Genomic DNA, 26,817 nt, shown 5'->3' with positions numbered 1-26,817 from the left:
TGTAACTTTATTCTTAGGTTCATACTTCTTTTTCTAGCTGCGTTCCTGATAGACAGCAGAAAAGGTCACAAACAGGGCATATCATAACTCAGCAAACCACTTGGCATATACTTTCATGACAATATCTAGTAGCCCTGGTTCACATTTCCGTAAATACCATTTTATACATATAGTTAAAAATCCAAGTCACTGCATAAATATGCAATACTACCTTTTTTCCGCCCCCGACTGAATCCACTACTCGCGTCTTGCTCAAATATTCCTTATATAACCCCTGCTTAGAATAAATATAAAAGTAATGTCTAAAGTGAATTTGCTAAATGAAATCCCTCTAGTATTTTCAGTAATAAAACATTCTGGATGAGATACAATAATGTGCTATTTTAAGCTAAATTCTATGTTATGTGGGTCATGCTATAGAAAGATTCCAGAGTATGATTCGAAATAATTAGAGCTTTGGCCAAAACTTGGAATCTATTTCATTGCAATGGTATATTAATCCATGGAATATGGATGAGAGTACATGATATATGAGCTTAATTTTTTGCTCCAGTCTGTCAGATTTAAAATTTTCCCATTAATAGTATAGCCAGCACTGAACACACCTAGACACCAGTTCCATAGCAGTCTTTGGGAACATTCCTTGGGCCACTTACGTTCCTTCTTTCTATTCAACAAAAATATATATTGAGTTTCTACTATGACCCACATTATTTATATTATATAGATAAAAATATTTGCCTTGTAGAATGATAAATTTTATGTCCCAAATTATGAGTGGAAGATTTTAATACCCTTAGTCTTTCCATCAGCATCCCCTGATCTTTCAACCTCTGTCATAGTTCTCCTTAATTCTCATTGTAAAGGTTGATAATAGTGATAACATTTTTATATAATGAAGTTTTCATTTTGCCTATGAGGATTCTAAAAGGTAAAAATAAGTAATTGACATTTGAATCATTATGACTATGTAAATAATATGAGCTAAGAGCCAAGGAAACCCTGTTGTCATAGTGGTTAAGAGCTACAGCTGCTAACCATAAGGTCAGCAGTTCAAATCCACCAGGCACTCCTTGGAAAGTCTGCGGGCAGTTCTACTCTGTCCTATAGGGTTGCTATGAGTTGGAATCAACTCTATGGAAGTGGGTTTTAGTTTTATAAGCCAAGTAGTTGGGTTATGATTATATTTTCTTCTCATAGTCCCAAAGTTACAAACTTTCTGCTACTTAAAGAATGTTCAATGGGTTTATTCTTCCTCCCACCAGTTGCTTAAAATGATATCATATGTTAGCTTCATATTTTATGCCACATTTTCTTCATGATTGTCTCTTTTTTCCAACTGGAAAAAGGTATCTTTGTTTCCTCAGGTTTTTCCTCATTCTATCTATTGCTTAAATTGTATTCAGTTCTACTTCAAGAAGATCAAAGACACACTTTTTATAGTTTCTCCATTGTTGGTAGGGGAAGTGTTAATGATTATTAATTTGTTGTTTTTTTTCCTCTTTAAATGTTTATTGAGATTTTTTATTATTGTCATCACAATCACTGAAAGCCTAATTTTATACCATTTATGCAAATGTATCAGCATTAAAACAAACCATTAAGGGCAAGACAGTCAGTTGAAAAATAGTTGGCTAAAAATAAATCAAAGAATGGTAGATTACTAAGATTAGTATAAAACCAGTAATTTAGACTCCCTAGCACATTTTTTGGAGGAGCCCTGGTGGTACAGTGTTTAAGCACTCAACTGCTGACCAAGAGGTCAGCTCTTTGAACCCACCAGCCACTCTGTGGGAGAAAGATGTGACAGTCTGCTTCCATAAAGATTAGAGCCTTGGAAACCCTATGGGGGCAGTTCTGTTCTATTGGGTCACTATGAGTCAGAATCAACTTGATGGCAATGGATTTGGCTGTCTCGTAATAGTCTCCGGTATTCTTCTAATTGATCACCCTTAACTCTGCCCTAATCTTTTAAGAATTCAGAAAATGAGCATTGTAAGATTTACGGAGCGTTAACAGTCTCCAGAAATACCTAAAATTGCAGCACTGTGACCTTTAAATGGGAAAGTGAAATGCAGGTATAATTGGACTTCTAAGACTCCTAAGAGTCAGCCATAGAACAGTGGAGGGAGCAAAACATGCAATGCTAGACAGATCTGTGAACGGAGTTCAGCTTTCCCTTACTGGGTGTGTAACTGCCTTGTCTGCATAATAGGTGTCATAATACTTACTACAATATACTATTGAGAGAAGCAAGTGAGATCACATACGTAAAGGTCCTGATACACTTCCTGACATAGCTAATTGTCAGTATTAATTCTCATTTCCCATTATTTTAAAAGACTATTCCATACACAACAAATTTTCCAAAGGATTTAAGAAATATTCACCCCATATCACTAACTTCCCTATGGTCACAAAGAGTAATATTTTAGTTAAATGATGTTCATAAATGTATATATTTGTATGTGATAAAACTAAAATCTCAATCAAGGATCTGGATTTTTCAGTTGGGATCAAACCATAAATTCTCCTGAGCATTAATGACTAATATAATATACACAATAATATGCCTAATATATAATACTCTATAAAATATGTGTACAACATCAATCCTAACTAAAGCACATGTATTTATAAATTTATTAACATGAAAATCTCAATCCATGAGGTGAGATGATCATATAATGAGGAGCAAAGTGTCATGCGGTAGAAAGAACAGCAGATTGATATTTTCCATCGTCTCATAATGTATTTTTTTGAGTCAAAGTGGGACTTGGATTGCCTGCATTTTTTATATTATTCTCTCAGTGAAAATGAAAAGTTCAATGTGTATATGTATACTGTAGTTTCATTGTAAATTGCCCAAAGTGAACAAGCCAGTGAAAGAACAAAGACTCAAATTCAGGTCTTCTGGTTCTAAACCCAACAGCACCAAGCCACCATCATGCTCCCAGCACTTTTGCATTCTAATTATACCCAATGAATCCAACACTCTCATTTCACTGGCCCTATATTTATCTATGTTTTCACACAGGCAACTATGGAGAAAGTGGGATGGAGGCTTTCAAAGACATGTCAGCCAAGGAAGGGATTTGCATCGCCCACTCTTACAAAATCTACAGCAATGCGGGGGAGCAGAGCTTTGACAAGCTGTTGAAGAAGCTCAGAAGCCACTTGCCCAAGGCCCGGGTGGTAGCCTGCTTCTGTGAGGGGATGACGGTGAGAGGTCTGCTCATGGCTATGAGGCGCCTAGGCCTAGCAGGAGAATTTCTGCTCCTGGGCAGGTAAGTGACCAAGAGATTTACTCGTGCATGGCTAAAGGTAATAGGCCAGGAATTTGTCAGCATAGATGGTTGTTTTTTTGATTCATAAACCCAGATGTTTTGGAGTCTTAGTATGTGTAATGGAAATAGAGCTTAAATATCATAAGGTAGCAATGCCTGGAGGAAAAAAGAAAAAAAAAACATGGAAAATAAGTAGGTATGCCATATGCTGATTAACAGTAATGACACATGAAGATGATTTGTTTCCTTAAGTCCTCAAAAAATGACTGTAAGGAAATGACGTGAGTTCTTAAATTCTTGTCTGATATCCTTGGGAGGCAAGCACATTTCAGACTTGCTTCAGTGGCTGTAGAAACTGATTTTGGGGGGAATGGCTATATAACTGTTGTTTACAATGTAGTATCATAGAATTTTGGCCTTGGAAGCGCAGAATTGCTTTCAGAGCCAATTTTTTAAGCATTGGCAGAAAATTCCCTAATTTTATATAAAAAAGTATTGTCTAGTACCTAGTACCCACCTTGTCTAGTACCCACACTGTTATGACACAAGTTTCTAAAAGGTTAGCTTCTCCAGGGATTGACTTTAATTATCTGGATAATTCACTGCAGTGTAACAGCTCAGCTCATTCCTGCTGCTGCTGCTGGATTAGTATGAAGGACACTATAATTTTATATGTGTGAATGTGGCTCATTTCTGAAGGAGTGGTAACATAGGGATGCATCCCTGGTTGGTGAGCTCCTTCCTTTCAAAAATTATCATGTATTACATAGTTTTTCTCAATGCACAGCCAATTTAAAGAACAGAGAAAAACTTTGAAATACTGTATCTTTCTCAGTCTTTCTGTCTAAAGTAGAAAGTCAATTCACTTATAATTAACTTTTGATGGATCATTAAATAAAGCATGTTTGCTTTATTTTCCAAATGCTTAACTGACCTTCCATGATCCGACTTAGCTTTTTCTTGGCTACATTTTATGACAGCCACTTTATGTACTTAATTCTTTTCTATCTGATCTGATGGCAATAGATTGATGGGGCTGGTTTGGTACGAGGCCACATCCTTCATAAAAATGATATTGAGTGAGATTCCTTCTTTATTGATGTCATGCATTTTGTCTGAAATCATCTCTACTTCACAGGAATGATGCATCAGTAATTTTCATAAAACCAAGTAACATGAACACAACCAATGTTCTTAAATTCCAATGTGCAGTGTTACCACTACGGTATGTTGTTGTTATTAGGTGCTGTCCAGTCAGTTTTGACTCATAGTGACCCTATGTACAACAGAATGAAACACTGCCCGGTCCTGTACCATCCTCACAATTGTTGCTATATTTGAGCCCATTGTTGCAGCCACTGTGTCAATCCATCTTGTTGAAGGTCTTCCTCTTCTTTGATGACCTTCTACTTTACCAAGTATGATGTCCTTGTCCTGGGACCAGTCCCTCCTGATAACATGTCCAAAGTATGTGAGACGAAGTCTCACCATCCTCTCTTGTAATGAGCATTTTGGTTGTACTTCTTCCAAGACAGATTTGTTCATTCTTCTGGCAATCCATGGTATATTCAATATTCTTCAAATGCATCAATTCTTCTTTGATCTTCCTTGTTTATCGTCCAGCTTTTGTATGTGTATAAGACAATTGGAAATACCATGGCTTGGGTCAGGCACACCTTAGTTCTCAAGGTGACATCTTGCTTTCTTAAATTTTAAAGACTTATTCTGCAGCAGATTTGCCCAGTGCAATATGTAGTATGATTTATTGACTGCTGCTTCCATGGGCATTAGCTGTGGATCCAAGTAAAATGAAATCCTTGACAGTTTACTCTAATAAATATTTTCTCCATTTATCATGTTGTTGCTTATTGATCCAGTTGTGAGGATTTTTGTTTTAAGGTGCAATCCATACTGAAGGCTGTAGTCTGATCTGATCAGTAACTCCTTCAAGTCCTCTTCATTTCAGCAAGCAAGTTTGTGTCATCTGCATATTGCAGATTGTTAATAAGTCTTCCTCTAATCTGATTCTTCTTCGTATAGTCCAGTTTCTCAGATTATTTGCTCAGCATACAGATTGAATTAGCATGGTGGAAAGATACAACCCTGATACACACCTTTCCTGATTTTAAACCATGCACTATCCCCTTTTTCTGTTTGAACAACTTCCTCTTGGTCTATGCACAGGTTCTGCATGAACACAATTAAGTGTTCTGGAATTCTCATTTTTTTTCAGTGTGATAGTGTTATCCATAATTTGTTAGGATCCACAGAGTCAAATGCCTTCGGATACCACTAGGGTATAGAGAATAAGAAAGAAGATGTGCAAATCATCTAGATCTTAAAGAGTTCTTTTTTCTGATAGGGGATAAGTAATTCTGCAGCTCTTACCTGCTACTGTTGCCAACATTAATAAAACAAAATTAGCTGTATTTGTTTTTCAGCCATATGGTTTATTAACTAACAGGTACATTTTCTTTGACCACAAATACACAAGGGAAGTAGATTGGTGTTTACTATATTTACAATTTTCCATCTATGTTTTTATTGGCAGCAGCATCACAAAGCCAAAACTCAGCATGTATTTATTCTGTATTTCTGTATGAAGAGAGTTATTTCCTAATCATTTGATTCATGGAATAATAAATTCATAACTTTTAATGAGATTATTAAATACCTGCATTGAATGGTGAAATAACAATTCAGCATCTACTTGAGCACCAATTCACTTCACTTCTGAGCAATTTTTTTAGTAGTTTCCACCTTTTGGCTCATCTGCTTTTCTTTGAAGGTAACATGTGGCTCTCTTTCAAATATTGGAAATGACAATATGGTCCCCAACCTCATTAGTCTTCTCTTTGAAACATCCTTATTTGTTTGGCACTGTGGTTATTCATAAAACCAAGGCCATTTATCAAATGCTGTGTGCTAATTATTATTGTAATCACTTTACATGCATTGTTTCATTCAAGCATTCATTTGACAAATATTGAGTGCCTACCATGTATTAAGGAAACCCTGGTGGTGTAGTGGGTAAGTGCTACAGCTGCTAACCAGAGGGTCTGCAGTTTGAATCTGCCAGGTGCTCCTTGAAAACTCTATGGGGCAGTTCTACTCTGTCCTATAGGGTCGCTATAAGTCGGAATAGACTCAACGGCACTGGGTTTGGGACCATGTGTTAAGATGCTTGGGATATATCTGTGAACAAAATAGACAATAATGCCTGCCCTTGTAGACCTTATATATAGTAAGTTAGATAGAAGATGATACTTGCTATGAAAAGAAAAAACCTAAGAACAACCTGCCGTTAGTATTATTATTATGTCCATTTTACAAAGGCTCGATAAATATTGAGTAATGGTGATATGGCCAAGACTGGTTTAGCTGTAAAGGCAAGATTAAAACCAAGTCTGTGTAATTCCAGAGACTGATCAGTTATCACTCTGCTGTACTACTTCCTAGTAAGTTTAAAGTATGGTTGTTCAAAAAATTGGAGTTCAAGGGTAATGAGCAGAAAAGCAATATTTAATCATTGTAAATGAGAATTTAGAACATCTACTCACTCTCATTTTACAAATGAGTATACTGAGACCCTAAAAGTTTGGCCGACATGTTGAAGGTCACACAAGGAGCCAATGGCCATGACTCATTATCCAGTGTTTTTCTCTTCTAGTCTGGCTCCTGTGGAGTAGAAGCAGGGGAGAAGTTACAATCCGATAGCAAATCCCTGGCTCTCCTTAGACCATTGACCAATAAAGAACCTACCCTAGATCATTAGGATTTAGGTTAGTATTTTTCTATCAATGTTCCCTCCCAAAAATTCCTATTCAGATCACCCTATAACTCTCCTTAATATTTTAAGACTTTTTTGTTTTTATTTATTCTCCCAATCTCTCTTTTTGCTCCTTCCCTTCTCTCCCTCTAGACTTGGATAGACGATCCTTAAGAACTAGAAGTCAAAGCTATAAGAAAAAAAAAAATGTATCCAGTAAACTGCTGGAGAAGCAGCACCTTGAAAAGCTGTAATTACTTATAAATCTCCTCCAGCTGCCTTGGGCCAACCATGTTTAGTGGGTCATTCACTAAACCATCTATGCTGCGTATCAGTGTAATGTTAGAGTGTAGTCTGTGTGTAGAATTAACTGAAGCCAGGGTTGGGTGAAATTAAAAGAGAAGCAGTATAAGAATTTAGCTTTGAGGGACCTAATATTTAATAGCTGGGAAAAAAAGATGGAATTGTGAAAAAGAAATAGGGAGAAGGACTATCCAGAGATGGAGGAAAACCAGAGTGTGATGTGTCATCAAAGCCAATGGAAGTAAATGTTTAAAGAAGGAAAGGTCACTGGTGTCAAAAGATTCTGGGAAATCAAGAGGAAGGACTAGTGACGACACCTTTTGGATTTGTTGAGATGGAGGTAATTGATGATTTACCAAAAGATGGCTGAATGGAGGGTATGAAGGCAGATACAGAATGAAGTGGCTGAGAAGTGAGTTGTTGTTAGTTGCCATTGAATCAGTTCTGATTCATAGCAACACTATGTACAACAGAAGGAAACACTGGCCAGTCCTACACCATCCTCACAATCTGTTTTTATGCTTGAGCCCATTGTTGCAGCCACTGTGTCAATCCATCTTCTTGAGGGTCTTCCTCTTTTTCGTTGACCCTCTACTTTACTAAGCATGGTGTCCTTCTCCAGGGACTGATCCCTCCTGATATCATGTCCAAAGTATGTGAGACATAGAATTGCCATCCTTGCTTCTAAGGAACATTCTGGCTGTACTTCTTCCAAGACAGATTTGCTCTTTCTTTTGGCAGTCCATGGTATATTCAATATTCTTCACCAACACCACAATTCAAAGGCATCAATTCTTCTTCTTCGATCTTCCTTATTCATCGTCCAGCTTTCATATGCATATGATGTGATTGAAAACACCATGGCTTGGGTCAGGCACACCTAAATCTTCAAGGTGACATCTTTGCTTTTCAACACTTTAAAGCGGTCTTTTCCAGCAGATTTGCCCAGTGCAATGAGTACTTTGATTTCTTAACTGCTGCTTTGGTGATGTTGATTGTAGATCCAAATAAAATGAAATCCTTGACAGCTTCAATATTTTCTCTGTTTATCATGATGGTGCTTATTGGACCAGTTATGAGGGCTTTTGTTTTCTTTGTGTTGAGGTATAACCCATACTGAAGGCTGTGGTCGTTGATCTTCAAGTGCTTCAAGGCCTCTTCACTTTCAGAAAGCAATGTTGAGTCATCTGCATATCACAGGTTGTTAATGAGTCTTCCTCCAATCCTGATGCCATAATCTTCTTCATATAGTCCAGTTTCTCAGATCATTTGCTCAGCATACAGATTGAGTAGGTATGGTGAAAGGATACAACCCTGACACACATCTTTCCTGGCTTCAAACCAAGCAGTATTCCCTTGTTCTGTTAGAAAGACTGCCTCTTGATCTATGTACAGGTTCCTCATGAGCACAATTAAGTGTTCTGGAATTCTCATTCTTAACAATGTTATCCATAATTTGTTATGATCCACACAGTCAAATGCCTTTGCATAGTCAATAAAACACAGGTAAACATCTTTCTTGTATTCTCTGCTTTCAGCCAGAATCCATCTGACATCAGCTATGATATCCCTGGTTCCACATCCTTGTCTGAATCCAGCTTGAATTTCTATGTTGCAGTTCCCTGTTGACGTACTGCTGCAGCTGCTTTTGAATGATCGTCAGCAAAATTTTACTTGCATGTGATAAATTTAATGATACTGTTCAATAATTTCTGCATTTGTTTAGATCACCTTTCTTGGGAATAGGCATAAACATAGATCTGTTTCAGTCTGCTGGCCATGTAGCTATCTTCAAATTTCTTGGCATAGATGAGTGAGCACTTCCAGCACAGCATTCCTTTGTTGAAACATCTCAGGTGGTATTCCATCAATTCCCGGAGCCTTGTTTTTCGCTAATGCCTTCAGTACAGCTTGGACTTCTTCCTTCAGTAGCACTGGTCATATGCTACCTCCTGAAGTAGTTTAATGCAGACCAATTCTTTTTGGTATAGTGACTGTATTCTCTGTATTCCTTTCCTTTTCTTTGGATGTTTTCTGTGTTGTTTAATGTTGTCCCCATGGAATCCTTCAGTATTACCACTGAGCTCAAGTTTTGATTTTTTTATTCATTTTTTTCAGCTTGAGAAATGCCGAGTATGTTCTTTCCTTTTGGTTTTCAATCTCCAGGTCTTTGCACATGTCATTATAACACTTTTATTTGTCTTCTAGAGCCACCCTTTGAAATTTTCCATTCAAATCTTTTACTTCATTATTTCTTCCTTTTGTTTGAGCCACTCGATGTTCAAGACCAAATTTCAGAGTCTCTTCTGACATCTGTTTTGGTCTTTCTTTTCTGTCTCTTTTTTTTTTTTTTTTTAAATATATTTTATTGTGTTTTTGGTGAAAGTTTACACCACAGTAGACATTGATTACATTCTTCACAACATGTGAGCATTCTTATTTTCCCATTCTGGTTGTTCTGCTTCTACTAATCTAGTCTCCCTGCCCCCTTACATTTTCATCTTTGTTTTAAAGTAATTGTTGACCATTCGGTCTCATATAGGTGATTTTTTTTTTTTTTAATAACTTTTTTAAGCTTCAAGTGAACGTTTACAAATCCAATCAGTTTGTCACATATAAGTTTACATACATCTCACTCCCTACTCCCACTTGCTCTCCCCCTCTTGAGTCAGCCCTTTCAATCTCTCCTTTCTTGACAATTTTGCCGGCTTCCCTCTCTCTCTATCCTCCCATCCCCCCTCCAGACAAGAGTTGCCAACACAATCTCAAATGTCCACCTGATATAATTAGCTCACTCTTCATCAGCGTCTCTCTCCCACCCGCTGACCAGTCCCTTTCATTTCTGATGAGTTGTCTTCGGGGATGGTTCCTGTCCTGTGTCAACTGAAGGTCTGGGGAGCATGGCCGCCGGGATTCCTCCAGTCTCAGTCAGACCATTAAGTTTGGTCTTTTTATGAGAATTTGGGGTCTGTATCCCACTGATCTCCTGCTCCCTCAGGGGTCCTCTGTTGTGCTCCCTGTCAGGGCAGTCATCGATTGTGGCCAGGCACCAACTAGTTCTTCTGGTCTCAGGATGATGTAGGTCTCTGGTTCATGTGGCCCTTTCTGTCTCTTGGGCTCTTAGTTGTCGTGTGGCCTTGGTGTTCTTCATTTTCCTTTGCTCCAGGTGGGTTGAGACCAATTGCTGCATCTCAGATGGCCGCTTGTTAGCATTTAAGACCCCAGACGCCACATTTCAAAGTGGGATGCAGAATGATTTCATAATAGAATTATTTTGCCAATTGACTTAGAAGTCCCCGCAAACCATGTTCCCCAGACCCCCGCACTTGCTCCCCTGACCTTTGAAGCATTCATTTTATCCCGGAAACTTCTTTGCTTTTGGTCCAGTCCAATTGAGCTGACCTTCCATGTATTGAGTGTTGTCTTTCCCTTCACCTAAAGCAGTTCTTATCTACTGATTAATCAATAAAAAACCCTCTCTCACCCTCCCTCCCTCCCCCCCTCATAACCACAAAAGTATGTGTTCTTCTCAGGTTTACTATTTCTCAAGATCTTATAATAGTGGTCTTATACAATATTTGTCCTTTTGCCTCTGACTCATTTCGCTCAGCATAATGCCTTCCAGGTTCCTCCATGTTATGAAATGTTTCAGAGATTCGTCACTGTTCTTTATCAATGCGTAGGATTCCATTGTGTGAATATACCACAATTTATTTACCCATTCATCCGTTGATGGACACCTTGGTTGCTTCCAACTTTTTCCTATTGTAAACAGAGCTGCAATAAACATGGGTGTGCATATATCTGTTTGTATGAAGGCTCTTGTATCTCTAGGGTATATTCCGAGGAGTGGGATTTCTGGCTTGTATGGTAGTTCTATTTCTAACTGTTTAAGATAACGCCAGATAGATTTCCAAAGTGGTTGTACCATTTTACATTCCCACCAGCAGTGTATGAGAGTTCCAATCTCTCCGCAGCCTCTCCAACATTTATTATTTTGTGTTTTTTGGATTAATGCCAGCCTTGCTGGTGTGAGATGGAATCTCATCGTAGTTTTAATTTGCATTTCTCTAATGGCTAATGATCGAGAGCATTTTCTCATGTATCTGTTGGCTGCCTGAATATCTTCTTTAGTGAAATGTGTGTTCATATCCTTTGCCCACTTCTTGATTGGGTTGTTTGTCTTTTTGTGGTTGAGTTTTGACAGAATCATGTAGATTTTAGAGATCAGGCGCTGGTCGGAGATGTCATAGCTGAAAATTCTTTCCCAGTCTGTAGGTGGTCTTTTTACTCTTTTGGAGAAGTCTCTAGATGAGCATAGGTGTTTGATTTTTAGGAGCTCCCAGTTATCGGGTTTCTCTTCATCATTTTTGGTAATGTTTTGTATTCTGTTTATACCTTGTATTAGGGCTCCTAGGGTTGTCCCAATTTTTTCTTCCATGATCTTTATCGTTTTAGTCTTTATGTTTAGGTCTTTGATCCACTTGGAGTTAGTTTTTGTGCATGGTGTGAGGTATGGGTCCTGTTTCATTTTTTTGCAAATGGATATCCAGTTATGCCAGCACCATTTGTTAAAAAGACTATCTTTTCCCCAGTTAATTGACACTGGTCCTTTGTCAAATATCAGCTGCTCATACGTGGATGGATCTATGTCTGGGTTCTCAATTCTGTTCCATTGATCTATGTGTCTGTTGTTGTACCAATACCAGGCTGTTTTGACTACTGTGGCTGTATAATAGGTTCTGAAGTCAGGTAAGGTGAGGCCTCCCACTTTCTTCTTCTTTTTCAGTAGTGCTTTGCTTATCCGGGGCTTCTTTCCCTTCCATATGAAATTGGTGATTTGTTTCTCTATCCCCTTAAAATATGACATTGGAATTTGGATTGGAAGTGCGTTAAATGTATAGATGGCTTTTGGTAGAATAGACATTTTTACTATGTTAAGTCTTCCTATCCATGAGCAGGGTATGTTTTTCCACTTAAGTATGTCCTTTTGAATTTCTTGTAGTAGAGCTTTGTAGTTTTCTTTGTATAGGTCTTTTACATCCTTGGTAAGATTTATTCCTAAGTATCTTGTCTTCTTGGGGGCTACTGTGAATGGTATTGATTTGGTTATTTCCTCTTCGGTGTTCTTTTTGTTGATGTAGAGGAATCCAAGTGATTTTTGTATGTTTATTTTATAACCTGAGACTCTGCCAAACTCTTCTATTAGTTTCAGTAGTTTTCTGGAGGATTCCTAGGGTTTTCTGTGTATATAATCATGTCATCTGCAAATAGTGATAACTTTACTTCTTCCTTGCCAATCCAGATACCTTTTATTTCTTTGTCTAGCCTAATTGCCCTGGCTAAGACTTCCAACACAATGTTGAATAAGAGTGGTGATAAAGGGCATCCTTGTCTGGTTCCCGTTCTCAAGGGAAATGCTTTCAGGTTCTCTCCATTTAGAGTGATACTGGCTGTTGGCTTTGCATAGATGCCCTTTATTATGTTGAGGAATTTTCCTTCAATTCCTATTTTGGTAAGAGTTTTTATCATGAATGGGTGTTGGACTTTGTCAAATGCCTTTTCTGCATCAATTGATAAGATCATGTGGTTTTTGTCGTTTGTTTTATTTATGTGGTGGATTACATTAATGGTTTTTCCTATATTAAACCAGCCTTGCATACCTGGTATAAATCCCACTTGATCAGGGTGAATTATTTTTTTGATGTGTTGTTGGATTCTATTGGCTAGAATTTTGTTGAGGATTTTTGCATCAATGTTCATGAGGGATATAGGTCTATAATTTTCTTTTTTTGTAATGTCTTTACCTGGTTTTGGTATCAGGGAGATGGTGGCTTCATAGAATGAGTTGGGTAGTATTCCGTCATTTTCTATGCTTTGGAATACCTTTAGTAGTAGTGGTGTTAACTCTTCTCTGAAAGTTTGGTAGAACTCTGCAGTGAAGCCGTCCGGGCCAGGGCTTTTTTTTGTTGGGAGTTTTTTGATTACCGTTTCAATCTCTTTTTTTGTTATGGGTCTATTTAGTTGTTCTACTTCTGAATGTGTTAGTTTAGGTAGGTAGTGTTTTTCCAGGAATTCATCCATTTCTTCTAGGTTTGCAAATTTCTTAGAGTACAATTTTTCATAATAATCTGAAATGATTCTTTTAATTTCATTTGGTTCTGTTGTGATGTGGTCCTTCTCATTTCTTATTCGGGTTATTTGTTTCCTTTCCTGTATTTCTTTAGTCAGTCTAGCCAATGGTTTATCAATTTTGTTAATTTTTTCAAAGAACCAGCTTTTGGCTTTGTTAATTCTTTCAATTGTTTTTCTGTTCTCTAATTCATTTAGTTCAGCTCTAATTTTTATTATTTGTTTTCTTCTGGTGCCTGATGGATTCTTTTGTTGCTCAGTTTCTATTTGTTCAAGTTGTCGGGACAGTTCTCTGATTTTGGCTCTTTCTTCTTTTTGTATGTGTGCATTTATTGATATGAATTGGCCTCTGAGCACTGCTTTTGCTGTGTCCCAGAGGTTTTGATAGGAAGTATTTTCATTCTCGTTGCTTTCTATGAATTTCCTTATTCCCTCCTTGATGTCTTCTATAACCCAGTCTTTTTTCAGGAGGGTATTGTTCAGTTTCCAAGTATTTGATTTCTTTTCCCTAGTTTTTCTGTTATTGATCTCTAGTTTTATTGCCTTGTGGTCTGAGAAGATGCTTTGTAATATTTCGATGTTTTGGACTCTGCAAAGGTTTGTTTTATGACCTAATATGTGGTCTATTCTAGAGAATGTTCCATGTGCGCTGGAAAAAAAAGTATATTTTGCAGCACTTGGGTGGAGAGTTCTGTATAAGTCAATGAGGTCAAGTTGGTTGATTGTTGTAATTAGATCTTCTGTGTCTCTGTTGAGCTTCTTACTGGATGTCCTGTCCTTCTCCGAAAGTGGTGTGTTGAAGTCTCCTACTATAATTGTGGAGGTATCTATCTCGCTTTTCAATTCTGTTAAAATTTGATTTATGTATCTTGCAGCCCTGTCATTGGGTGCATAAATATTTAATATGGTTATGTCTTCCTGATCAATTGTCCCTTTTATCATTATATAGTGTCCTTCTTTGTCCTTTGTGGTGGATTTAAGTCTAAAGTCTATTTTGTCAGAAATTAATATTGCTACTCCTCTTCTTTTTTGCTTATTGTTTGCTTGATATACTTTTTTCCATCCTTTGAGTTTTAGTTTGTTTGTGTCTCTAAGTCTAAGGTGTGTCTCTTGTAGGCAGCATATAGATGGATCGTGTTTCTTTATCCAGTCTGTGACTCTCTGTCTCTTTATTGGTGCATTTAGTCCATTTACATTCAGGGTAATTATAGATAAATAAGTTTTTAGTGCTGTCATTTTGATGCCTTTTTATGTGTGTTGTTGACAATTTCATTTTTCCACATACTTTTTTGTGCTGAGGCGTTTTTCTTAGTAAATTGTGAGATCCTCATTTTCATAGTGTTTGACTTTATATTAGTTGAGTCGTTACGTTTTTCTTGGTTTTTATCTTGAGTTATAGAGTTGTTATACCTTTTTGTGGTTACCTTATTATTTACCCCTATTTTTCTAAGTAAAAACCTAACTTGTATTGTTCTATATCGCCTTGTATCACTCTCCATATGGCAGTTCAATGCCTCCTGTATTTAGTCCCTCTTTTTGATTATTGTGATCTTTTACCTATTGACTTCCCTGATTCCCTGTTATGTGTATTTTTTTAAAATTAATCTTAATTTGTTTGTTTTTGTGATTTCCCTATTTGAGTTGATATCAGGACATTCTGTTTTGTGACCTTGTGTTGTGCTGATATCTGATATTATTGGTTCTCTGACCAAACAATATCCTTTAGTATTTCTTGTAGCTTTGGTTTGGTTTTTGCAAATTCTCTAAACTTGTGTTTGTCTGTAAATATCTTAATTTCGCCTTCATATTTCAGAGAGAGTTTTGCTGGATATATGATCCTTGGCTGGCAGTTTTTCTCCTTCAGTGTTCTGTATGTGTCGTCCCATTCCCTTCTTGCCTGCATGGTTTCTGCTGAGTAGTCAGAACATATTCTTATTGATTCACCCTTGAAGGAAACCTTTCTTTTCTCCCTGGCTGCTTTTAAAATTTTCTGTTTATCTTTGGTTTTGGTGAGTTTGATGATAATGTGTCTTGGTGTTTTTCTTTTTGGATCAATCTTAAATGGGGTTCGATGAGCATCTTGGATAGATATCCTTTTGTCTTTCATGATGTCAGGGAAGTTTTCTGTCAGGAGTTCTTCAACTATTTTCTCTGTGTTTTCTGTCCCCCCTCCCTGTTCTGGGACTCCAATCACCTGCAGGTTATCCTTCTTGATAGAGTCCCACATAATTCTTAGGGTTTGTTCATTTTTTTTAATTCTTTTATCTGATTTTTTTTCAGCTATGTTGGTGTTGATTCCCTGGTCCTCCAGATGTCCCAGTCTGCATTCTAATTGCTCGAGTCTGCTCCTCTGACTTCCTAGTGCGTTGTCTAATTCTGTAATTTTATTGTTAATCTTTTGGATTTCTACATGTTGTCTCTCTATGGATTCTTGCAACTTATTAATTTTTCCAGTATGTTCTTGAATAATCTTTTTGAGTTCTTCAACAGTTTTATCAGTGTGTTTCTTGGCTTTTTCTGCAGTTATCCTAATTTCATTTGTGATATCATTAAGCATTCTGTAAATTAGTTTTTTATATTCTGTATCTGATAATTCCAAGATTGTGTCTTCATTTGGGAAAGATTTTGATTCTTTTGTTTGGGGGGTTGGAGAAGCTGTCATGGTCTGCTTCTTTAAGTGGTTTGATATGGATTGTTGTCTCCGAGCCATCACTGGGAAACTAGTTTTTCCAGAAAATCTGCTGCGTCCAGTCCAAATCCCTGCGGGACGGTTCCCCGGCTCGGACGCTGCTCTTTCTGCTCCAAGACCAGTCACTGCCTCCCGGGGACTTCTCCTACCGGCTGCGTCCCACGCCGCCCGTGGAACCGGCTGGTCCCCCTCCCGGGGTTAGTTCAGGGGGGTGGAGTAGCTCTCTGTGCTTGTGCCGTACCTGACTGGTACGCTGGCTCCAGGCTCTGGAAACAATCGCTGCTTCCCCGTATTAGTTTGTTCTCCGTCTCTAAATCTGTGTTTGTTGTTCAGGGTTCGTAGATTGTTATGTATGTGATCGATTCACTTGTTTTTCCGTGTCTTTGTTGTAAGAGGGATCCGAGGTAGCGTCTGCCTAGTCCGCCATCTTGGCTCCGCCTTGAATAGGTTTTTCAAGAATGAATGAATCAGCGTTAACTTATCAGGTGATGTTTATCCCGACTAAATACACGGGCAGGTGCGATGGCAGTTTCTACTTCACGCACAGAGACATGCAGAGTCTGGAAAACAGCTCTGAGACTAGAGGTCTCTTCTCTTTTCTGTCTTTTTAATAACCTCTTGCTTTCTTCATGTATGATCTCCTTGATATTATTCCAGAACTTGTCTGATCTTTGGTTATTAGTGTTCAATATGTCATATCCTTGAGATGATCTCTAAAAATTCAGGTGGGATGTTCTCAAGATCATACTTTGGCTGTCGTGGACTTGTTTAATTTTCTTCAGTTTCAATTTGAACTTGCATATGAGTAATTGATTGTCTATTCTGCAGTAGAGCCCTAGCCTTGTTCTGACTGATGATATTGAGCTTTTCCATCCTCTCTTTCCACAGATGTAGTCAATTTGACTCCTGTGTATTCCATCTGGGGAGGTCCACGTGTATACTTGCCATTTATGTTGTTGAAAAAAGGTATTTGCAATGAAGAAGTTGTTGGTCTTGTAAAATTCTATCATGCGATCTCGGCATCGTTTCTGTCAATAAGGCCATATTTTCCAACTTCCGATCCTTCTTTGTTTCCAACTTTTGCACTCCAATCACCAGTAATTATCAATACATCTTGATTGCAAGTTTGATCAATTTTGGACTGCAGAAATAGGTAAAAGTCTTCAATTTCTTCATCTTTGGGCTTAGTGGTTGGTGCATAAGTTTGAATAATAGTCATAATAACTGGTCTTCCTGGACCATCCTCGTAATCGTTGTTATGCACTTGAACTCATTGTCGCAGCCACTGTATCAATCCATCTCGTTGACGGTCTTACTGTTTTTCACTGACCTTCTACTTTACCAAACTTTATCGTGTTTTGGAAACCCTGGTTGCATCGTGGTTAAGAGCTACGGCTACTAACCAAAAGGTCAGCAGTTCGAATCCTCCGGGAGCTCCTTGGAAACTCTCTGGGGCAGTTCTACTCTGTCCTATAGGGTTGCTATGAGTCAAAATCAACTTGACAGCAGTGGGTTTACCATTTTTTTTACCAAGCATGATGTCCTTCTCCAGGGACTGGTTACTCTTGATTACATGTCCAAAGTACATGAGAGCTCCTTGAAAATGTGGGGAAACACATTATAGATCTTTGAGAATGGCTGAATCTGCAGAAGAAAAAACAATTTTGGCAGTTATTAGAGGTAGAAAAGGCTCTCTCCAGCTCCAGTCAGCTGAAGTAAAAGGTGGGCATCTCAGGCTCACAGAGTGGAAAATCCAACTAAATGCATGTTGCTCTTTAAGGAAACGAACTAAAAGCCCCATGCGAGGGCAGAGGTGATTCCCTGGGATTGACTCTGCATGTTTTTATGAGAGATCTATTTAATAACTTTTAGTACAGAATAGTGAGCTTCTGCCCTTCACAAAATGCACCAGTGTAGAAATGAGGCTCTTTCCATGAAGTTTTACCATGAAGTCAATGAAAAGTCAAACCTTAGTGTTAGTAAAGTGAAAAGATAAGAGGGACCATGAACACACATGGGCACATGTCACTGTTGTTCAAGGGACGTCTTCAAAGACCTTTCTTTCTTTCCAAGGGAAGGAAAACGGATTTAGTTCCTTCGGTATGCTGACCTTTTAGTAGACTTGCCAACTAAGAAGGCGAATGCTGATTAGAAATGGTATTCAAAACAGTTTAGAACTTTATCAACTTCTAATATTTGAGCAAGACATGAATACAAATATTTATTTTTAAAGATGATGTATAGAGAAAACTTAAAGTTCTATTTGAAATTTAAATAAGATTTTATCTTTAATTTTTCAATAAGGGGTTCTCACATCCTTTTCGTCCCCTTCTTCCTTTTGGCTGGCTACCTGTTGCACCACATAGCAGATTGAAAAAAACATGTGACTAGAACAAATTCATATAATGCGGTGTGAACAACATCTGGCCCTCTTTCTTTTGCCTTGTTTCAGTTGAGGCAGCAGCAAAGTGGAGCGCTGAACCAGAAGTCCAATCCCAAGGTAGCTCAAACTTGTCCTAACAGGCTATGAATAAGTTATTAACCTGTGATGTATTCCTGGTTCCCTGGCTTCCAACATCCTGTGCATTTTTCCCCAAGCAAATCTGCTTCAACTGTGTAAAATTCCATCCAGTTTTAAGAATTTGGCATGATCGCTATTATCCAAATCTATTCCCATTGCTGTCCCTGCTGCTTAGGGGATGCATCTGCTTCTTCTCTTAACCTAGCCCTGATATAAACTCAGAAGAGGCCACACCTTCATTAGACAAGATGTGGCTGTAGCCCCCTGGACAGTGAAGAAGTATACTGGGTAGTCCTGGGCCAAGGGTGATCCATATTCCCTAGGCCAGAGGCTGGCAGGTGAAGAACTGTGGCTGGACCCAATAAGTAGGAAATCCCTCTCCTGTGTCCTGGCAGGCTGAGACTTGGAAACGGACCATTACGACATCTGCTAGACTCACTGCTAGAATCCTACTGCAGGAATGCAGGTGAAACTTGATGAGGGTGATTGTTGCTACTGGATGACACTCATGCAGACCATTGGCAGCCAAGCCCTAGAAGCAAGAAAGAACACCAGAACCAGGAAGACAGGCCCCTCCATGGCTTAGCTGTAACACCCATTTAGGAAAGGAACTTCTTGGTAATTACCATTTCCAATCAATTATTCAGTCACTCTGATATCCTTTTTTTTTTTTTCCTGTTGGTTTTGTTCTAACCCAACAACCATTTGTTTTTACTTTTCCTTACTCTTAAAGTGATAGATACTGAACCAATTCTAATCCAAATGTAAAATTGTGCTAATATTTCCTTAAAGTAATTGAAGTATTTGGAATTACAGTGAATAGAGATTGTCACGAAGCGTATGGAATAATATCTTCATATCACCAATAGCTGCTAAATGAGTTCCATCAAAATTTCTCCAGAACTCATATACAGGTCCTTAACTTTAGAAGTGACCAGTTAAGCCTGATTCCACAAAGTAAGTTAGCAAATTACAATTCCATTTTACTGCTCTCTGGTTTTCCTGGGTGGAGCCTATGGTTAATACACTTGGCTATTGACCAAAGGTTGGAAGTGTGAGTCCACCCAGAGACCCCTAACAATCTGCTTCTGAATAATCAGCCACTGAAACCCCTATGGAGCATAGTTCTACTCTGACACACATGGATGGGGTCGCCCAGAGTCAAGGTGCCTTGACAGCAACTGGCAGTGCTCTCTAAGAATTTATATTTGGTGTTATAATGTACGGGTTAATGATTCCTACTTGTTTCTTGAGTGCTTACTGTGTAAAAAGCATTATGTTGGCTCTATGTAGTATAGAAAAATATCTAAAGAAAATTTCCAACTCCTAATGATAGTAAACACCACTGAACCCCTAAGCAATAGATATGTGGTAGGGAAATACAGCTCTGCTCATGTTTCCATTTAAGTCCCTACAGGCAGAAGACAGAGCTCATAAACTTACAGGGTACCTGGGCATAGAACTACGTTGGCTAGATATAAATCATTTTAAAACCGTGTGTTTTACTTTTAGTTAAATAACATATGTATCATGTATTCTCCTTTATAAAATGTTTGTTTATGATTTTACATGATAATAATATTTTAAATTACAAGGTAAATAAACTTCAATACCCCTCAAGAATCTTTGACTAAAATAGTTGTTTCAGAAGATGCTTCTTCCATGATTTCACATGCCTTAGCTTTGGGTGGAAGGCAGGATGTGGGAGAGAAAAACTGGGGGAAGGCTCTTACTCCAGTTTTAATGAGTGAGGTAAGGAATATGATTTGTGCTGTGGCTTAAAGATGAGTTGGAGTCTTTACATTCTTAAGCAATTTAGAAACTGCAGAAATAACTGAAGATCTGGGTCTTCAGATCTAGATTTTGGGACTCAATCTGAGCTTTGGTGAAGGCAGGTGAAGTCTCAAGGGGAACTGTAAAAGAGGAAGTAGCCAGCGATGTTGGACAGGTTAAGGAACCCCAGTGAAGGATCGATGAGGCTATAGTCTGGAGTTCATCCTGGGGATGAGGCTTAATGCAGGATGGGCAAGTCGGGCTTAAATAATACCAAGCCTTCCACATCATAAAGATTTGGAGGGGTGCTTTGCAAAGTGGTGTGTGTGTGTTTAAAAGGATGAACAGGAGAAAAGACAGACTTGAACAATAAATACTACTTAGGAAGTTATTTCTGACAGAGATTAGTGGCCTACCTACCTATCCATTACTGTTGAGTTGATTCCAACTCATGGCAACCACTTGCGTCACTTTCGTTACAGCAGAACTACTCCATAGGGTTTTCTTGGCTGTAATCTTTACAGAAGCAGATGCTGGGCCTCTCTTCCATGGTGGTGCCACCGGGCAGGTTTGAACCACCAACCTTTATTTAGTACTAGAGTGCAAACTCTTTGTGCCACCTAGGGACCTTAGATTAGTGGCTGTGAGTGTTAAAAAAAAAAAAAAAAGAAAGCAGTAGGAACTGAAAGTTGCATAAAGTAGGAAGAATCTGTTAAGATATGTGTCTCCTTAGGTTTGAAAGGAGTGGAATTAAGAAAGATGAAGTAGTTAACAATAGCTCCAAGTTTATTAGTGTCAAACTTCTCAAGGGGATGCTTCAATATTCTCAGAAAGCATTCAGTTTTAAATTAAAATGAATAAATGCATTTCATGGTTTATAATATTTTAGGGAGTGATTTAAAATCAAATTAGCTCACTAAACCCTTTAAAAGAGCATTTCTTCACCAGGAGTGTAATCAGAATTACTCAAGACTTTTTTATTCCATCAGTACATCCACATCTTCACCTAAAGGAAAACAAAAGAAAAATAAAATGCCAAACAAAATGAAACAAAAAATAAAACCAGAGTCTTTGACCTCATTCCAGATCTATGTCCCAGCAGGAGTGAAGACCTGAATATTTGTATTTTAATAAAGCCCCCAGTGATTCTGATAAGCCTAGCTGGTTGGAAATACAAAAGAAAGAAAACACAAAACAACATTGAAACAAAGCACCTGCCAAGTTAATATATGTACTGCAGCTTATTGCATTGTTGGGAAATGCATTTGAAAGTTACAAGAAAGATAGATGCTTGAAGGCAAACTTCTTGTTTTGAATCAATATTTATTCTGCTGCTTCCCTTTACTCTCCTGGTAAGAAATCTGCTTCAATTTTCTGTCTTTATTCATAAAGTCGAGAATACCTTCCTGCCCATACGCCCTACTTCTATCTGCTTTATTTTTATCAACAGCACTATTACCTTCTAATATGCTACATAATTTTTTGTTTCATTTATTGTCTTTCTAGTCAGTGCTAGAAGGTAAGCTCCATGGGGGCAGGGCTTTTTATCTGTTTTATTCTTGCTTTACCTTTTTTTTTTTTTTTACCTTCTGGGCATAGAACTACATTTATTTTTCTTCTGGCCCTGAATAAATGTCCCTGGTACATAACAAGCAACTAATAAAAATGGGGTTTGTGAGTTTCCTAATTAGGACCCTGGGTTCATCCTGAGATTAGAGATAGCAGGTCTGGGAGGAGAAACATGTCTCACATCGTTAGTCAATATAAGTAGTTCAGTGATCTCAAAACAGCTGAACTGGTTCCCTGCTCTCACCAACTTCAGCTCACCCATTCTTAAGCAGCCAAGTTTCATTTGTCACACACACACACAAAAAGCATAGCTAGAAAGAGGGACCTGGAATATTAGGAGAGAATCAATACCTAAAAGTTCTAGAATTCTCCGTGATATTTAAATAGGCATATAGGTATGATGTCATGTGAGAACTGGAAAGACTAGTTGTGGTTGAAGATAAAGTGTGCTATTGTAACATTGGTGATGTAGAGCAGTAACAAATGAGGTCAAGGTCCAGGAAGTGGCCCAAGGAGTGGGTGACTGAATTAAAGTAGAGGAACTGGCACTGATTGATTAAGTCATTCATATAGATATTAAATTTGTTAGAAGGTTCTGTGTTTTTAAGGTTCAGATAAAAAGCAAAAACCTGTTGCCCTTCAGTTGATTCTGACTCATAGCGATCCTATACGACAAATCGTATCTTGAAACACAAAATTTGCCATTTGTGCAAATTGTTTATTCAGGCTTAGAAGAGAACGTTATTTTCATAAAAATCCATTCCAAATAAATCTTTTGCCTCCTGCAATGGAATCTTAGTTCTAATGATATGCTGAAAAACTTTTCAGATATATCTACATTTAACATAGTATTCTCCAGAGATTGTCGTAGTCTGACACTTCCATTTTTACTTTTTTGCAGTTTCTATAGCAGACTGTGTTATGTGGCAAAACAATTGAAAAAGTCAGTGGTCCCCACTCCTGTGGGAACATTTCATTTCTAAAAATACTAGATAATCTTACATTTCCAAGTAGAAAAGGAGGATTTTTGTTTGTTTGTTTGTTTGTTTTGAGCTCAGAATTTGTTGCTGGGCATTTTGAGGCAATACCATAACCACAGCAGTACTAATACCTTATGTCTGTGTAGTTTTTTCAAGATTACAAAATGCTTTTATGTGCATAATGCCATTTAATCCTCCCTGTCTAGTAAATTCCGTGACAGTCACCAGATGGCTGAAAATGGACATCAGCCACCCAAATACACATTAAAGTGGTAGGTCCCAAATGCAGGACTATGGACCCTTGCCAGGATTTGATGACATTTTCAAATATCTACAGTGAAATAAGAAAAAAAAAAAATATATATATGCACACACACATGCATACATTCATATGTGATCTGGGAGTGTGTGTAGTTGCTGATCACCCTTATTTTAAGAAAAGGCTGTTCTTTTTTCATTCATTTATTCTTTCATGTATTTATTTGGTATTTCCTATATTCCAGGCACTATGCTAGGCACTGAATATGATGTTAAAAACAAGGCTGTGAAACCCTTCCCTTATGGAGTAAGAGAACAAATAAGCACCAAGCATTTCATTATACATTTGGATACATGCAAGTGAAGAAATATTCTATTCATATTTGGAAGAAAAATACCCCTTTTTATACTAAATGATGATAATAATTTTTGGTTACGGGTTTTGCTTAAAGAAATTACTGGCAAAATTTAAAAGTCCAAAAGCTCTGTTGGCTCTATTCTTACATTTAAAGGTATAATACTAGAGAGATTAGTAATGGGTTTAAAAATCAGCTTGACATCTACAGTGAGAACTTTTCTTTTTTCCTTTTACATAAAAACAATTATTTCTTCCTAGGTAATGCAGAAATAATCCTGAACAAACAAAGTATTTTGTGTTCCAACTCAGAAAGTAGTTTGGTTAACCTTTATAATAGTGTCTGAGCATGCAGTGTGTTAACAGGTAAACTAAAAGCTAATAAGGATAACTGAAAGTATCAACGACAACATTCAGTGTCGTCTGCACTAAAACCCAATCCTTCTTAATTTCTTTCGGTGTTCCTGCACAAATACATGAACAGTGATAATCTCTTTTGAGGTTAGTCTTTCCTGTCTCATATTTTGGGTGATCTATACATATTTAAAACACAAAGCAGCTTTTAAAAATGTCTAGCATTCATTGCACCTCACTTTTGATTTATGTTATCAATCTCATTTTACAAGCACGTATAAGGTATTATGAGGGAGACCCACAGCTGTATTTTGAATGGTATCTATTCTTTATCTTGATGAAAGTCATAAAAAATGTTGATTTGCTGATTTAAGATATAACTCATTTCTAAATTAATTAAGATGATATAGTGGCAAATAGAGCAAATAAAACTGCCTCCAGTATTCCTCAACTGATTGGCTGGTGAAAATGGGTGGGTCTGGAGCGGAAACAGAAGGCTTCTGATAACGTGGATAAAATAGCAAAAAACTTTTAGCCTCGTTGGGATGGTTGTCTTAGTTATCTAGTGCTGCTATACAGAAATACCACAAATGGATGGCTTTAACAAACATTTTATTTTCTCACAGTTCAGGAGGCTAAAATCTGAATGCAAGGTTCCAGTGCTGGGGGAAGGCTTTCTGTCTGTGTTGGCCCTGGAGGAAGACCCTTGCCCTTCTTCTTTAGCCCCCCAAAATTCATGTCCTTGTCACATACAAAACACATTCACTCCATCAAATCATCCCAAAAGCCTTAAAACAACTCCATGCCTAAAATCTCATCTTCTGAATCATCTAAATCAAATACGGATGAGACTTTAGGCATATTCCATCCTAGAGCAAAATCCCTCTTCATCTGTGAACTTGTGAAATCTAGACTACAAATTATCTGTTCCCAAAGTACAATGGTGGAGCAGGCACAAGGTAAACATTTCCATTACAATTAGGCAAAACTGGAGGGAAAGAAGGGATAATGGGTGCCCCAAAAGCCCCAAAACCAGCAGAACAATTTATATTAGCTCTCAAAGCTTGAAATAATCCTCTGTCCTCGGAGACCATCTGAGCAATGGCCCTGCCCTCCAGACTCTGTGCCTTGGCTACACCCTCTGGATTCTGGGTAGATACCCCTCAGCCCTGGACTTCAGCTCTGCCTTCTAGGCTGAATGGAATGGCAACTCTGCTCCATCTGGCTTTGGGTGGCCTCATTCTCCTAGTACATCTGAGTGTCAACCCCACCCATTTGGCCCTAGCAGGGCCCATTCTTCTGCCCCTTGGGTATGGCAACCCTACCCCCTCAGCTTTGGGTGGCAGCACCATTTCCCTGGCATGAATTAACAGCAGTCCTACACTTCAGAACTGAGTTGTCAAAGAGACAACTGTTTAAAACCTGGGAGGCTGTGGCCCCACCCTTTGAGATCCAGGAGACTGGGGCTCCACCCTTTGAAACCAAGAAGGCCCTATTTCCAGTTCTCCTTCCAACAGTTCTGCTGATCTCCAAGCTTCTTCATGGACGGTCTTTTTCTTCTCTAGGAAGACAGGAGATGACGCTCCTTTGGCCTGTTTCCTGCCTGTAGAATTCCAAGAGGCAGACAGCATTCTTTTAGTTCTTTCCTTGTTGCATTCAGTCTAAGCTTATGGATTTTCTGCTGTGGTAGTTGGTTAGATCCATCAGTCCCAGGCATAACCTCTTTAACAAAATATTGTGTAGCCATGTCCTGGGTGAATTCTAGGTCATGTGCCCTTATTTCATACAATAGAATTTTCTACATCTTTAAGTTTTATTTTCAATTTCCACAGTTCATTTTTAAGTCCATTTCTTTCCTCTTGCATTTTACTATAAGTGGCAAAGAGAAACCATGTGGCCTCTTTAAGATCTTGATCAGAAATCTCATTAGCCAGATAACCAATTTCATCACTTGCAAGTCCTACCTTCCACCAAACATTTGAAAATAATTTAGACAAATCTTTGCCTCTGTATGAAAACCATTGCCCTTCCTCCATTGTCTGATCACATGTTTGTTTTCTCTTAAATCCTCACCAGAAGCACATTTAACATCCACATTTCTAGCAACATTTTGTGGCTGGTGCCATATGTATTCTCTAAAATGATAGAGACTTTGTCTGTAGCTCTCCTCACTTCCTTCTGAGCCCTCACCAAAATTGCCTGTCATGTCCATAATTCTACCAATGATCTCTTCAAGGCAATCTAGGCTTTTATTATCAGGCACCTTAAAACTCTTCCAGCTTCTACTCAGGACCCAATTCTAAAGCCTCTTCCACATTTTAGGTATCTGTTAGAGCAGCACCCCACTGCCAGTACTAAATTCTGTCTTGGTTATCTAGTGCTGCTATATATACAGAAATACCAAAAGTGAATGGCTTTAAAAAACAAATTTATTTTCTCACAGTTTAGGAGAAATAACAGTGGCTTTCAATCCATAACAGTGGCATTCTCTTCATTATCACTTGGCAGATTAGAGTAAATCAAGAAAGAAGAGACTCAGGAGTAGGTAAGGAAAGAACAAGCCTTAACTCAAAGGATTCAAGATCTAGCTTAGCTGATCTTAATCCTTTTAATTGAAATAACTCTGACAACTCTAAAGGTAAATTAAATAGCCAGCAGAGAGCTTAAAATAAAAAGTTGCCCATGAAAGCATAACAAAAAAAATCAGACAGAGGCACTAAGAATTGTATAAGGCACTTTGTTTCAGACTGTAGTCTTGATCAGAAGTGGTAGTTTTCATATGAACTCATAAATTTTAAGTCATGTATTATACAGCTAAGCTTAAAAC

The 26,817-nt window shown here is 38.0% G+C and overlaps 1 protein-coding gene across 6 annotated transcripts in view; it reads left to right on the top strand.

The window, feature by feature from the left end:
* GRM5 (glutamate metabotropic receptor 5) overlaps positions 1 to 26,817 on the top strand; it is a 553,359-nt gene that overhangs the window by 208,605 nt on the left and 317,937 nt on the right. For all 6 annotated transcript variants that reach the window (XM_064288813.1, XM_064288812.1, XM_064288816.1 and 3 more), the window contains exon 2: positions 3,038 to 3,287. In XM_064288813.1, coding sequence (XP_064144883.1) covers positions 3,038 to 3,287 — 250 coding nt within the window. The remainder of the gene's footprint in view (positions 1 to 3,037; positions 3,288 to 26,817) is intronic.

The sequence above is a fragment of the Loxodonta africana genome, chromosome 7 (genome assembly GCF_030014295.1).
Source record: "Loxodonta africana isolate mLoxAfr1 chromosome 7, mLoxAfr1.hap2, whole genome shotgun sequence".
NCBI classification, from domain to species: Eukaryota; Metazoa; Chordata; class Mammalia; order Proboscidea; family Elephantidae; genus Loxodonta; species Loxodonta africana.
This window is presented reverse-complemented; position numbering and strand designations above follow the sequence as displayed.